The sequence below is a fragment of the Lissotriton vulgaris genome, chromosome 3_1 (genome assembly GCF_964263255.1).
Source record: "Lissotriton vulgaris chromosome 3_1, aLisVul1.2, whole genome shotgun sequence".
NCBI lineage: Eukaryota > Metazoa > Chordata > Amphibia > Caudata > Salamandridae > Lissotriton > Lissotriton vulgaris.
This window is the reverse complement of record NC_141689.1, coordinates 297,010,704-297,027,394: the sequence shown is the minus strand read 5'-3', so window position 1 is coordinate 297,027,394 and position 16,691 is coordinate 297,010,704. Positions and strand designations below refer to the sequence as shown.

At 41.3% G+C, this 16,691-nt stretch overlaps 1 protein-coding gene across 1 annotated transcript in view; it reads left to right on the top strand.

The window, feature by feature from the left end:
- CCBE1 (collagen and calcium binding EGF domains 1) overlaps positions 1–16,691 on the top strand; it is an 824,981-nt gene that overhangs the window by 720,711 nt on the left and 87,579 nt on the right. The window contains exon 4 of the mRNA XM_086960489.1: positions 11,185–11,319. Coding sequence (XP_086816615.1) covers positions 11,185–11,319 — 135 coding nt within the window. The remainder of the gene's footprint in view (positions 1–11,184; positions 11,320–16,691) is intronic.

The following is a 16,691-nucleotide window of genomic DNA, read 5'->3' as shown; positions in this document are numbered from 1 at the left end:
TCATAATTTGCGACCAGTACAGAATTGTATGAGCCGACTAATATATATGCAAATAGGCTGGTTCGTAATATTCTAATAAAGAGTAGGCTGTAATCCGAGCTACCTCATTATTATTTATGAGGTAGATTGCAAAATTGAAGCGCATTCTAATTGATGACCCTCATACAGATGGTGGCCTAGTAGGGTAAATGGGCCTCCATTTCTGTAATCACCTTTAAATAAACAAAACATTTCTTTTTAATACAGCTTATTTTGTAGGAAATAGGTCTGCTTTTAAAAAATGAAAGTTTGCTAGGTTTCTTTTTTTAAGTTTGAGAGTTGGCAGTGGTCCCCTGGACACCTGCCTACTCCCAAAATATCGTATTTTAAACATTCAAAAAGGGGAAGGGGTTTCCTGGGACCCCTTTCTCGTTGTGAATGGCTTGCCACCTCGACACAGAAGTCAGAAATTTGTCAATGTTTTGCAAATGGATTTCAGTTGAAAAAGATTGATACATGTCATATTTGGAAGGGACGCCTACAATATGCTTCTTTCAAATATCAAATCAGTGTGTAGTCGTGATCCCAATTTTTGGAGTTATTAAAAGTTTATCAGCTCCAAAATGGAATTATTACAATAAAAAATAAACACATTTTGAAATCGCAAATTCTGAATCGGAGTGTTTCTGACTACAAAAATGCTTTGTTCATTTGGCTCATAGTCACTATTCCATCAGCTGACCGAAACCAACTGAACAACTTCCTCCCAATCTCATTGTTCCCCTACTAAGCCAAAGTGATGAAATTGAGTGCTGTTTCTGTGCAAACTTATGAATGATGAGTGGGTACAGTCCAGTAGGTGGTGTAGCTCGAGGTGGCTGGTGAGTTGTTTGTTGATGGATCAACAAACAACTCACCAGCAACCTTAAACTACACCACCTACTGGATGCACCCAATCATCATTCAGAAGTAGCTCTTGCACTGAAACAGCACTCATCACAGCCAAAACAACATCTGAACCATATTGGACTTGGGTGAGACTGTAGCACTCCTACTGCCCGACCACTCCATAGCCTTCGATACAGTCTCTCACTGTGCGCTCATCAGAATACTCTACCACATCGACATCCAAGGACCAGCCCTCAATTGGATAGGCTCCTTCATCCTACAAATCAGAGTCCAAGAACCTGATCTACAAAGTCCCCCAGGGTTTATCTCTCAGTCCCACCCTGTTCGACATCTACATGGCTCCACTCGCTAACATAATTTGATCTCAAAGAGTCACCATCATATCCTACATCGACGGCACCCAACTCATCGTATCCATGACAGACAAGATAACCACTTCCAAAACCAACTTCTCTAACTGAATGATCACTGTAGCAGAATAGATTAGATCAAACTGCCTGTAGCTCATTTCCAAAAAAGATAGAAGTACTGGTCTTTGGAAACAAAAACTCTCCCTGGGACCCCACCTCATAGCCGACAGAGCTTAGACCAACATCCACCGACCATGCCAGAAACGTGAAATTGTCCTGGACAAAAAAACATGACAGCACTAGTCAATGCAGTGAGTTGCTCCTGCTTCCACATCCTACAGATGCTACAGATGCTACTAAAGATCTTCAAATTGCTGCCCCAGGACATCAGACGTACCATCACACAAGCACTCATCACACGCAGACTCAGCTCTTACATAGACTAGAGATCATCCAGCACCATCCACATCACACACCACATCTCACCACAACTCAGAGATCTCCACAGGCTCGCCATTCACATATGCAGCCAATTCAAACTCTTCACATACAGGGCGCTGCACAACATTAGACCAACATACCTGAAAAGTTGAATATAATCTCACCAGCCTGCCAGACACCTGTGCTCTGCAACACTCTCACTCACTCACTCACTCACTCACTCACTCACTCACTCACTCACTCACTCACTCACTCACTCACTCACTCACTCCACATTTACAAAAGCAAAACAGGAGGTCACTCATTATCTTACATTGCACCCAAAACCTGTAACGATCTCCCACAACACATTAGAGCCTCTTCCCCACTTCTGGAATTCCAGAAGGCTTGGTTCTGCGACTGACTCTGCGGGTCCTCACACCTATCCACCTGCTCAAGCTCCTTGAATATCCTAATAGGTGATTAGCGAGCTGCACAAAGTCACATAACATAACAAGACTTGAGTCAGGCCTTGCTTATTTTTACAGATTTTTCATATTCTCTTGTTATTTGCTGGTGCTATTTACGATGCTGGAGTCTTAAGATGATGTATCCCTATGATCGGCCATAATAAATCAGTGATTCTTGATTGTTTTTCCTTTTCTAAACTCATGACAATCCCTCATTAGACAAGGTAATTTTTTTCCTCATATGACAAAGTTACATTATATATCCCTGTTGAGCTCTCTTGATTCCCATCTGTAACCTGACATTTAACTTTTATGCAACAAGTGGACTGTATTTTTATATAACCTACATTGGAATTCTACTTTCTAAGTGCAAAATAATTTAGCAGAGTAAGCAGAAGATAAACAGAGAAGTACCACATAGTCTGTGTGCTGCATTTCTAAAAAATGGGGCCCCACTGGGCTGATAATAGCCATTTTCATCATCTGGAACAGCTAGCCTCATTACACTCATTCGACTACTTTCTCATAAGCTAGTCAAAAACACCAGTTTCTCATCATGGTCATTTCAAACCTATCATAGCGGCTGGAACAAGGTGTCAATGTTGTCCCATGAGGAGCTGCCTGAAACAGAAATTAATCTAGGAGTGATGAATAAAGGATTGTTAGAAATGAGGTCTCTAGTTGGCAGAGGTATGCACCCAGTTCAAGTAAGGACTACTACTCTAGTCAGGCTGAGTTAGATACACCCTAATAGATAACCTGTGTTCACGTTCTGGTAGCTTGGCACAGAACAGTCAGTTTAATCTAAAAAGGCAATGTGTAAAGTATGTGTGCAACACACACAGTAACAGAATGAAAACACCACAAAAAGACTCCACACTTGTTTGGTAAAATACACAATAATCTGTTAAATAAATCAAGACCGAAATTACAAAAAAATCAAGTGCCGTTGTCATCCTCATCAGACATGTCTTGGAGACAGGCTACAGGCACACAGAGCTATAAGAGCAGAGAAATGTCTGCTTTCTAACAAAAAGGGCATTTCTAAAATGGTAATGTCAAATCCAACTTTACCAGTAAAAAGAATTTGTCATTACCATTACGAACATATACAACATGACACAGCTACTCCTGTCTAATCAGGAATTACTGTCTATAAGTGTATTAAGGACGCATTGTTAACCTATGAGTGGAGTAGACCTCCCAGTATTGGAAAACAAATGTAGGTATTTTTCACTACCAGGACAGGCAAACTTTAAAAGTACATGTCCTACCTTTCACTTACACAGCACCCTGCCCTTTGGACTACCTACAGCCTAACCTAGGGGTTTGTATGTGTAATAAAAGGAGAATGTAAGACTGGCCAAAGAGTTTGAAATGCCAAGTAAAAATGGGGAGAGGAGTTGGCCTAACGGCAAGGGCGGTTGACCTTGAATCTGGGGAACTGGGTTTGAGTCATGGCAATGATGCTGAACATCCTATTATTCAGGGCAAACTACTTAATCTCCCCGTGCCTAACAAAAATAAATGTTATGTTATATTATGTTATGTTAGGTTAGTTTTGTAAGGCGCGCAGCTACCCAACATGGGTTTTCCAGCGCCAGCTTAAAGAAATAGAAGCAGCCGAGATGAAAAATTACTGATTAAACAACCATGCTTTTAAAAGTTTACGAAAGTTCGCATATATTCTTTCACTATGAAGTGCTGTGGGGAGAGAGTTCCACAGGAATGGACCGAAGTAGGAAAACAACCAACCTCCAGTCCTCGTAAGCTTGACTCTAGGGATCGAGAATTTTCCCTGGGTAGAAGAGCGTAATTAACGAAAGGGTTGGTAGGGATGAACACATTTTGCAGATATTGAGGGGCTGTGCCATCCTTGATCTTGAACATTTATGCCAAGGCTTTAAACTTGGTACGGCTTTCGATCCTAAGCCAATGCAGATCTCTCAGGGCACTAGAGGTGGAAGATGTTTTAGGAATCTGGCAGAGCAACCTTGCAGCTGAATTTTGAACCACTTGAAGCTTTCGTATTACATCCTTACTAGCCCCCCAAAAAAGGATGTTCCCGTAGTCCAGTCTGGCAGTCACAAGCGCCTGGACGACGGTTTTTGGGTATGGCTAGGGAGCATTTTTTTTCAACCATTTCAGAATGGTAAAGCAGGTGGCTGCCACCTTCACCGCCGTTTGTTTCGTCAATAATTTGTCATCGATGATAAAACCTATATTGCTAACATGATTGGTAGGCTTCGGAAGGGTACCCATTTCGATAGGCCAGTGCTGGGGGCCCCAGAGATCTTTATTGTTACCTAGAATCAGGACCTCGGTTTTTTCTCTGTTAAGTTTGAGTAGATTAGCTTGCATCCGAGATGCAATGTTACTCAAACCGGCCTGAAGAACAGATGGTCCAGGTAACTTTTCCGTTGTAAGGGAGAAGATGATTTGGGTGTCGTCCGCGTAAGAGAAGAGGGACAACCCAGCCTCCTCTGCGATCACTTAAACAGGAGGGGGCTTAAGATGGAGCCCGGGGGTACCCCAATTGGGGAAAAATAAGTTTTGGAAGTAGCCTTAGATGAGAAGACTTGAAATGTCCGCTTGGCAAGAAAGGATGAAAGCCAACCAAGTGAGGGACCAGAAATGCAGAGGGACTGCAGGGATTTGATTAATGCAGTGTGAGATACAGTGTCAAATGCCATGCTCAAATATGAGGGCCACCGTGTCCCTAGTGTTCAGGCTTTGTCGTATAATTTCTGTGACTCCAAGGAGGGCTGTCTCAGTTGAAAAACTGGCTCTGAAGCCAGATTGAGAAGGATGTAGAAAGCTGGAGAATTCAGTGAATTGGGTGAGTTGTAGGTTTATGTGCTTTTCCAGAATTTTTGAGTAAATAGGGAGCAAGGAAATTGGCCTAAAATTAAATGGCTGGGCAGGATCGACCATTAGCCTTCTTCAAGAGAGGAAGGACCATGGCATGTTTCCAGCCGGGCAGAACAATTGCCTCTTGTAGAGAAGCATTCAGTAGCTCTGTGATTAGCGTCATGGATGGTAATTCAAGCTGGGAGGAGATCACAGGGGGAGCCTGATTTAAGGCTGCCTAGGATATTTTTTAAAGAGTTAATATCCAGAGGCACCCAGGATTCTAGCTTGGTGGTTGATTCTGCCATACTGGTAAGTCCAGAAACAGAGGTCAGTTGAGGAGAGGCGGTTAACTGGTTTTTTTCCAGTGATGAATGTATTTGTTCCACTTTGGTAACAAAAAAGTTGGCAAGACTGTCACAGTGTGTCCTCATATAATGCAACTGGTGCTATGTAAAGTGCTCTGATACCCGATTCGGGTCAAGTTCGCGCTATATATAACTCTGTAAAAAATACAAATGGCAGTAAAACTGAATGCACAGGTTCTGTAGTGGCAGGCCTAAGGCAGGTTTACAGGGCTACTGTTGTGAGTGACACAATCAGTGCCTTTAGTTCTGGGTATATGGTATATCACTTTACAAGGGACTTTTAAGTAAATTAAATATGCCAAACTGGTGTATGGGAGAGAGCACATGCACTTTAGAACTGGTTAGCAGTGGTAAAGTGCACAGAGTTCTAAAGCCAACAAAAAGGTCAGAAACATCTACCATCAAAAGGTCATCCCCCTGGTATACACAAAAGCTGACATAATTACATCTTCACTGCAGACAGCTAGAGTAAAGATGGGGAAGAGGTTATTAACTAGAGGAGCCAACACAGTTCAGATTGGTGCTTAAAGTCTACCATCAAAAAATCAAAGTGGAAAAGAAGGTCCACTATATTAATTTAACAAACACTAGCAGAGTCGGAACAAAAAAAACATTTTTTAAATTGTGAAATCATTCACCCACCCCAAAATACTAGAACACAATATCCCTCCATCACAGACCCTTTGCAATCAAATTGCTAACTTCTTTTAACAAAAAATACAAAATCTACACATTGATTTTAAGGTGATATCCTTCCCCACCTCCCCCCACCCCACAGACATATCATCAAATTCCGAGAATGCTGGTCCTAGTCTCCAATCTTTTCACACTATTAGTTTAGAACAGTCACGCCAAGCCATTCCCTCATGCAAGTCTGGATCTCCTTTTGACCCATGCCCATCGGAGGTACTGCACGCTGACATAGATATTATTAACCCGGTCATTATTGACATAATTAACTCCTTACTCTTATCAGCTGAAGTACCTGTGGACTGGAAACCGCTGCAGTCAAACCCATTCAGAAAAAGCAAATATCCAATCCTACTACTCTTTCCAAACTCTGTCCCATCTCTTTATTACCAAGCCTTTGTAAAATTAGAGAGAAATTAGTCAATAGCCAACTGACTACCTTTCTAGAAGAGGCTAACATTCTGCATCCTAGTCAGTCGGGCTCAGGCCTAAGCATTTAACAGAAACCGCATTATTACAAATTTGCATTACATGCTGGGAAAAATGTTGTGCTGATTCTATTATATTTGTCAGCTGGGTTTGACACCATCTCCCATGATATTCATGTACATCGCCTGAAGAACTTGTGGCATCTCCCACTTGTCCCAGGCCTGGCTGAAGTAATTTCTTGCCAACTGTAGGCAAGTATTCACTCTTTGACGCTACCAATCAGCTGATAAAACTTTTAACTCAAGTGTCCCGCCGGGTTCTGCCCTCAGGCCGGAGCTATTTAAAATATAAATGACTCCCCATATAGCATTGATATCATCTTTCAATATTGAAACCACCTCTAATGCTGATGATACTCAGTTAATCCATGTGTTAGACAAGGACTCTACCAATGGGGAGGTGAATTATTTCCTTCTATGAGTTACAGAAGTCATTCGTTGGATGCAATATAACCATCTTAAATGTAATACTAAAAAACTGAGATCATCTTACTAGGACAGTCCAATCCTTTCACGCTTAGCTTATGGTTGCCTAAAGACACTCCCTCTCCACCTGACACAGTAGATGTGGTTAAGAAACTAGGAGTAAAATTTGACACTACATTATCCTTTCACCCACAAGCTCCAGTGGTGACTGGGAAGTATTTCCAACTGATAAAAACCCTAAAAAAGTTATTTGATTTGATCCTGTGCACAGCAAGAAAGGCAGTGGCTATTGCCCTAATCACCTCCAGACTGGATTACTGTGATAGCCTGTATGCAGAAACTAACAAAACAATCTTTAAAAAGCTACAGACACTTCAACATGCATCAGCACGCCTAGTGCTAAAACTACCCCACCGTTCCTCAGCCTCAGCAACCCTAAAGTCTTTGCACTGGTTACCCATTCATAAAAGAGTGTTATTTAAAATCCTGGTAATCACTGTTAGAGCTATTAGAGCATCGATTACCTAAATATCTAACAGCCAGGTTTATGCTGTATCTCATTGCATGCCTGCTCAGATCCTCATCAGCGAATCTCCTGAAACCTCCCCCTTTCAGGTGTAAAACAAAGGGTGAGGTAATGGTGGCCGTTCTCTGGGCTAAATCCTGGAACTTTCTCCCTTGCCATTTCAGACTCATATATTCAGAACCTTGCTTTAGGAATTCGCTGAAAACCTGGATTTTTGGATCCCCTGATCCCCTGTGCCCTTCCCTTTTCTGATTGTCCGCCTTAGGGTGCAGCATTCCTGAGCCCTATCCAGGAATCCGCATAGTGCCAAGATGCTCTCTCGGAGCAATAGTCACGCTTTACAAATAAAATATACCATACAATACAAGGACAATGGCAAAACATTTTCAAAGACCCTTCAGAAAGGGCCATTTTCCAACAAGGATGAAATAAGGGTATGCACCCTATCAGCTACCACCTTGGTCAGGATCTTTTCATTCATATTGATAAGAGAGATGAGATGATAAGCTTAGCATTCCAAAGGATATTTGCCAGTTTTGTATGTGATATAAATACTCACCCTGTTCATTTTCAGCTGGAGCGATCCTGCCTTTTCAGTCACTTAAAAAACCTTGTGTTGTAGTAGCACCTGTGGTGACCTATTAGTCCTGTAAGGTTTAGTGCAGAAGACCACTTCCCTAGGATATCACCCTTTCATCTTATCATTTATTTACCATCACTACTTCTTCCTTTGCTGTTCTTGGCTCCAGGTGCAACAGAATGTAGCCGAAGTACAGGTGGGTCTAGGCGAGGCCAAAGCTATGGTCTAAGAATTAATCTGTCTCTTACGGAATTCTCAGACAATGACGAAGAGAAGACAGGATGGGTCCATGTTGAGGCCCCACAGGATGCCCAAAGTGATTGTGGTCGCAGTGGTTGAGAAGCACAGTGGCCAGATACAGATAGCATTTTTTAGCAGAAGCATCCTAAGCATGCCCTCTAAGGGCTAGCCCATAAGGACCATTCTGTTAAAGAATATGAGAAGACTAAGATGCAGGTCACAGCAGAGAGTACCCAATGGTGGCCATCAAAAACATGACCAAACCCTGTATCCCAAGATTAGTCCTTCCAAAGAAGAACAGGAGGGGGTGGGAGCACACTGCTGACCTCCCAGCACAGTTCACCCCTTAGCATTATGGTAAATGCAGTTTGTAGTGCATGCTTACTTGGTGTTTTGCTGGAGTGTTCCACCAACGTTGGTGCAGGTTAGTGCTGTAAATCTCCAGACACATGTGTTTCTGGATTTTATCCTTCATCAGTAGAGATAAACAAAAAACGATTTTCATCTGGGGTGGCTAGGCAGGCTGCCACAATTCTTACAGGTCTCAGTACATCTCACAGGTGCACAGGTGCATCTCAACAAGCGTGTCAGCTCAATGGCTCAAGGGAGTCTTTTCAAACAGGAAGGGGTGGGAGCACACTGCTGACCTCCCAGCACAGTTCGCCCCTTAGCATTATGGTAAATGCAGTTTGTAGTGCATGCTTACTTGGTATTATTTTGCTGGAGTGTTCCACCAAAGTTGGTGCAGGTTAGTGCTGTACATCTTCTGACACATGTGTTTCTGGATTTTATCCTTCATCAGTAGAGATAAAGAAAAAAATTATTTTCATCTGGGATGGCTGAGCAGGCTGCCACAATTCTTACAGGTCTCAGTACCTCTCACAGGCGCAAAGGTGCATCTCCACAAGCTCGTCAGCTCAATGGCTAAAGGGAGCCTTTTCAAACAGGAAGGGGTGGGAACATCCTGCTGACCTCCCAGCACAGTTTGCCCCTTAGCAATATGGTAAATGCAGTTTGTAGTGCATGTTCACTTGGTATTTTGCTGGAGTGTTTCACCAAATTTGGTGCAGGTTAGTGCTGTAGATTTCTAGACACATGTGTTTCTGGATTTTATCCTTCATCAGTAGAAATAAATAAAAAAACAATGTTCATCTGGGGTGGCTGAGCAGGCTGCCACAATTCTTACAGGTCTCAGTACCTTGCACAGGTGCATCTCCACAAGCTTGTCAGCTCAATGGCTCAAGGGAGCCTTTTCAAACAGGAAGTTGTGGGACTTGTAGAACTAAAACCTCTTAAAGACTCCTCTGCCTATGAGAATATTACCATGACCAACCTAATTGGCTACTTCACAATCATAGATCAATCATTAATCATCAAATCTAGATCGCTGGCACAATTTTAACCTACATTTGGACCTCGCACAAGAGCTCAATTTGACTTAATGAAAATTCAAAGACATCCTTATCCCATCTAGATATTCTATCATCCATTTTGATTAAGAAAGCACAAGATCAGGTGAAGTGGCCCTGCTAATCAAAAATTCCAATAACAGCAATCCTGTCTATTAAAAGCTGTTACCACATTTGAATGCTTGTCTACAGGTCAAACTACACCTCTGACAAGTCCATATAAATTACCATTATCTATCACCCACCCAGGAACGGCAACTATTTTATGAAACAATGGTTAGATCATATCCCCTCTCAACTGCTTCTGACAACATATTTGTGAATAATTTCACTCTGCCTGGGAGGAATTCCAATTTTTCCTCATCCTCAAATTTTGCATCAATACTCCAAAATTTCCTGATCCAACATTGCCTTAAAACTCACCTGTATCAAAATGATAAACAAGCTTGACGTATTAGCAGACATACTAATCCCCTTCTATGCATTTCTTCATCTCTATCTCTCTTCATGTGAATGTGAAGGGAGTTTTCTTCAAAATGATGCAGATATTGAGGGATGATATATCCTGGGACCACCATATCTGGCAGTCCAAATTTGGGAAATCTGGTTACAGTGACCCTGATCTAAATATGGCAGGGTGATTGTCACTCTGAACTATTGGACTAGTGAACTTTTAAAGTACTGTAAATAGTAGGTGTTACCATCACCCAAGAAAGTTGAGTTTGCCTTGTCACAATCCAAAGTTATGGTCTGCATATCAAATCTGATGCTGGTGTTAAGCATCCAAACAACTGTTTGGATATTTCTATTAGGCACTTGTATAAATTATGCAAATTACAGTCTCTGTGCTGCTAAGCTGCATAGTTTTCAAGTACATACTTTGATGTATAAATACGTTTAGCATCAAATTAACAAATTCTCATCGCTTTACATTTCACAATGTTTCCAACATATTTGTTCAATTCCCTCAAAGATATTACTTTGTGTCTTTTGGCTTGCTTCTATGTACTCCTATAGAAAAATCTACTCTTATTTTTACAATATGTCCATTTTTAAATTTGACCTCACACCATGTCCTTTTTAAAATTGCAAGATCATAATGCATATTTTTCTTGCTTGTAAATCATACTTGGATTTAATTTAAGAGAATCTTTATAATAAATCACTATTGTAGATGCACAAACAAATGAATGGTTTTAATCTTTTGTACTTTCATCTATGTTGTAATTTGAGGTGTCACTGCAACTACACCTTGTTACAAGGAAGAACAGCTAAAATGTGTCCAGATATTCTACATCTTTAAAAGTCTATCAAAGTAAAGATAATCTCATGAAAATTCTAAAACAATCCTTTAGCCTCATTCCTCTATATGGTCATTAGAGCTCCTAGGTGACTTCCAATATCTGACCTTTATCTTGGCAATCCTGGCAATGATTCCTTATGTAATGTGTAATGCAATGTACATTCTTCTCATTTCAGATTATGATGTGTGTGCGGAGGCTCCATGTGAACAGCAATGCACAGATAACTTTGGCAGGGTCTTATGTACCTGTTATCCTGGATATCGGTACGACCGTGAACGGCACAGAAACCGAGTGAAGCCATACTGCTTAGGTGGGTGAAAAAATGTGCTATATTGTATCAATGCCAAGTGCACCTGATAGTGCTAATCATGTACAACTCAAATGTACATTTCAGTCAACCCGACTGAGTATAGCTTTATCCTCTAGACCATGCTTTACAAGTCACTTAATGGTAAAGCTAAAAATATAGTACCATTTTCTGTAGGTTTGGGCAACATTTGCGTAATATTTCTAGAGGAAATTATGCCACATGCCCAAAAATGTATGTGAAATGCAGTATGTTGCACTATTAATGGACATATTTGCCATTAAACAATGGCACAAAGTCGCATAGTTCGCAAACAACAGCTACTTGCGTTTCGTTCATTTGTTTTCTTCACATGCTACAATAATTTTGCCATTGTCAATTGCAACTGTGCGACATGGGGTAATGGTATATACACTGGCATTTAGCTTAACAGTTGTAATGTGTAATGCCAGAAATTTGATAAGATTATGCAGACTCAACAAGCTGGCACTCTATGCTACTGCATTTTCTGAGAATGGACTCTACTCTGTGCCATTCCACTCTACACCAGTGTACCTCTATACCATTCTAATCTACTCTTCACCACTGCACTCTGGATGATCCTACTCTATGCCACTGCACTCTATGCCACTGCACTCTACCCTGCACCACTCCACTCTATTGTGTACCACTCCACTCTACACCACTTCACTCTACATTGAAACAATCTATTCTATTCCACTGCACTCTGTGCAAATGCACTCTACACCACTAAATTCTACACAACTGCAATCTATGCTGCGCCACTCCACTTTGCGCCACCTCTGCACAACTCCACTCTACTACATGACAAGGCACTTTACTGCACTGCTATCTATGCTGCACCACTTCACTCTAAGCCACTCTACTCTACGCCACTCTACTCTATGCCACTGCATTCTATGCCACTCTATTCTGCACCAATCTACTCTATGCCACTGCACTCTATGCCACTCAACATCACTGCATTCTACGGCAATGCACTCTACACCTCTTTACTCAAAATCAATGCTCCGAATGCCACTGCATTCTATGCCAATTTACTCTGCACCACTGCACTCAGCACCAGTAGAGTAGAGTGCAGTGGTATGAAGCACTCTATACCACTGCACTCTATGCAACTTCACTCTACAACATTGTACTCTATGTCACTACACTCTATGCCACTATATTCTTCTCTGCACCACTGCACTCTATGTAACTACTCTCTAAGCAACTCGTTTCTGCATCACTCCACTATACACCACTCTACTCTGCACCTCTGGACTCTATTCCACTGCACGCCACTCTGCACCACTCTACTCTATGCCTCTCTACTGCACTCTACGCTAATGCACTGTACACTATTGAACTCTATGCCACTCTAATCTGCATCGCTCCACTCTACACCATTGCACCCTATGCAAATACACTTTAATACACTCTAATGTAATCTGTACCACTGCACTATAAAACACTTTTCTCCATACCACTGCACTCTATGACACTTCACTCTATTCTGGAGCAATCTGCTCCATTCCACAGCACTCTACAACACTCTATTACACTCTACGACACTCCACTCTGCGTCACTCCACTCTATGCCACTGCAATCTATGCTGTACCACTCTATGCCACTCTACTCTGCTCTGTACCACTGCACTCTATGCCACTCTAGTCTAAACCACTGCACTATATGCCAATGCACTCTACACCACTTTACTCAAATCCAATGCACTCTACGCCACTGCCCTCTATGCCAACTACTCTGCACCACTGCACTCTACGTCACTATACTCTACTCTGCAACATTCTACTCTACACTACTGCATGCTGTGCCACTCTATATATACCTTGACACTTTACTCTACAGCACTTAGCTTTATGCCACTCTACTTCACTCTACACCAATGTACTCTATGCCACCACACTCTATGTCACTCTACTCTGCACCAGTCTACTCTATGCCACTGCACTCAACGTCACTCTACGTCACTGCATTCCATGCCAATGCACTCTACACCTTTTTACTCAAAACCTATAATCTGTATGCCACTGAATTCTATGGAAATCTTCTCTGCACCACTGCACTCAACACCACTATTCTCTACTCTGCAACACTCTACACCACTGCACTCTATACCACTGCACTCTACAGCATTGTACTCTATGTCACTAAACTCTACGCCACTCTATTCTACTCTGTACCACTGTACTCAATGCCATTATGCTACTCTACTCTGCATGACTCCAGTCTACACCACTCTACTCTGCACCTCTGGACTCTATTCCACTGCACCGCACTCTGCACCACTCTACTCTATGCCACTCTACTGCACATTACGCCACTGCACTTTACATTACTGCACTCTATGCCACTCTGCACCACTCTACACCACTGCACTCTAAGCGAGCCCACTTTAAGTGTCCGCTATCCCCACTGCTGTTCTTAATAGTACTAGAACCCTTGATCAAAGACATTATCACAATCGAGAACATAGCAGGCATATCCATCAATAAAACCACGGCCAAACTAGCGGCCTACGCAGATAACTTATTGATAATTACGGAAGACCAAACAGTTTCCATACCCGCACTCATGAGCACCATTGACACCTACGCTTCCCACTCCGGGTACAAACTAAACAGAGACAAGTCAGAGTGTATGCCCATGAACGTATACACGCCCAAAGAAGTACTAGGGGACTCAGGGCTGGTGTGGCAAACACAATCGATCAAATACCTAGGAATCAACTTTGGTAAGGATTTAAGAACCACCCTGGACCTAAATGAAAAGAGGACACTGACAAAGATAAGAGGCCTGCTGGAAAAATGGTCACCCAAATTTATCACCTGGTGGAGAAGAATAGAAACAGTCAAAATGATGGCTATACCTATAGTTAACTACCTGGCCAGTATGCTCCCCCTAGCACTAACCAACGACTTCCACAAGAGAATAGACCAGACACTGAACAAATTCATCTGGAGGGACAAAAAACCCAGAATAGCACTCCAAAAACTTAGACTGAGGAAATAACTAGGAGGCCTTAACGTGGCAAATCTAAGAACATTTCAGACAGCCTGCATAACCAGACAAGGGTTGCACTGGGTAATCCAAAACCAGAAATACACACCAATGTGGCTAGCCCTAGAAAAATTTGGAGTCAGCGGGCAATCCCGTTGTCTAGGTGGTAATATTGTGCACACTTTTACTGGAACCAACTTGGTTCTCTTCTGGTATATTTATAAACAATAATAGTCCATTCAATGTGATTATTCTTGTTTCAAACTTTTGTATTTATTTCATCTTTTTTATCAATGCGAATCCTTTTATTTCCAGGACATTTCGTGTTAACATATCCCATTTACCCAATGCATTTCGGGTCTATGGTGACCCTTCCTCGGGGGTCTCTATAAGAAAAATCAAGGAGAATACCATCAGCCTCATAACCATCTCTGTGCATATATAACCACATCAAATTGCATTTCTTATGTTAACTCTGTGACTATTCAGCAAACAAAAATCATGTCATGTAATTACATGGACTTTATCAAATAACCTGGTGATCCCTACATAGCCAAACTTTCAGTGTTCTCACTGCATGCTCCGTGAAAACATATAAAAACAAAAAAAACCGTTACACTGAAAAAAGCTTCTAGAGCAAACTGGCAGAGTTTTAACTGCGCGCTCTGTGGAAACATGTTCTAGCGAAAATAACCGTTAAACTAAAACACAGCTTCTCGAGCATATCAAAAGCCCTGCTCCTCGTTTGTGCTTCACTTACTAGGAAATGCGAACGTCCTGCGTTTCAAGTTGTCATCCAATCCGCTACTCCCAAACACTTGGTGTGCGGCTATTTTAAGCTATGTGCGCTACAATTGGCTAAGCTTGCGATCACGTGATCGTGACGTTGGACTAATGCTCAACTCTCATCTAACTGATGATAAATGATTCAAAATCGGTAGATGTCGGTAAATGTTGTAAAAAATTCCTTAATAATATTAAACATCAGTACCAATAATCATAAATAAATTTCATGTCTGAAAAAAATTCGAACATCGAAAATGATTCCTCATATTACTCATAACTCTGTTGCCACGATATATACAGGTCAGAGACCCTAAATAATGCTGGTCAACAGTAAATAAAATGAAATGAAATAAAACAGAAACATTCACAATTACTGGGAAAAAACTCAAAGCAAGTAGTGTCGGCCATTTTGGGTAGGGGAATTCTCACACTTAAAGTTATGCATGGAAATAATGTTGGCTCTCCCAAAGTCTGTTTATAGAAAGCAGGATAATTCTATCCTGTCATTCAATCCATTAGGTTGTAGGCTGCCCATCTTTTTTATCCAAAAATATTCGGATCTCAGTCTTTGTTTATGTGAGTCTCTCTCAGGGTGATGTTTAATGACTTCCAGTATGGTGAAGCGTAATTGTGCAACATTATGTCCTGCTTCCAACCAATGTACAGTCAATGTAGATTTCAGATTTTTCAACCGAATGTTGCTCTTGTGTTCTGTTATTCTTACTTTTATTTTCCGTTCAGTTTGGCCTATATACAATTTTCCACATGGGCACTTAATTCCGTAAATAACGTTTTTAGTGTCACAAGTTCCTGAATGTAACAAAGTCACCTTCTTTCCAGTCATTGGATGCGTAAACATTTGTCCTACCATCACATTGTTACAATGTATGCAATTTTCGCATCTCTGCATGCCTTTATGGTTAGTTTCATTCAATTTGATTTTCTTTTTCAGTAGTTCTTTCATTTTTTTTAGACCTATTATATGCAAACGTTATCTGATTGGCAACTAATGGTTCTAGATCTGGTTCTTGTGCAATGAGTGCCCAATGCTTTCTCATGATGTTGGCTATCTTCACTGATTGTGTAGAATGTTTCAGAACACATACTGTCATTTTAGTTTCACTTCTCTCTTTAGTTACAAGTAAAGACTCTCTCTTCATGTTCAAGACTTTAATCTTGGATTCTTCCAGTAATGGTTTAGGATAACCTCGTTGTAGGTACTTTTAGATCTGTTTGTCGATGGTGGAGAGTAGGTCTTGTGGATCGGAGGTAATCCTTTTTTGGCGAATAAATTGAGACATTGGAAGATGTTTCTTCAGGGAATAATGGTGAAAGCTTTGGTAGTGTAGACCACTATTTCTGTCAGTTTCTTTTGTGTACACACTGGTTCTTATCCTGTTTTGTTCAAGATGAATTTTTACATCTAGAAATGCCAATTCTTTCTGATCCATTTGATGAGTGAATTTGATTCGATCATGAACTGCATTCAATCTTTCAATATTGTTAGTTAGTTCTTCCTGTTTACCCTTCCATATGAGGAAGATATCGTCGATGTATCGTTTGAATA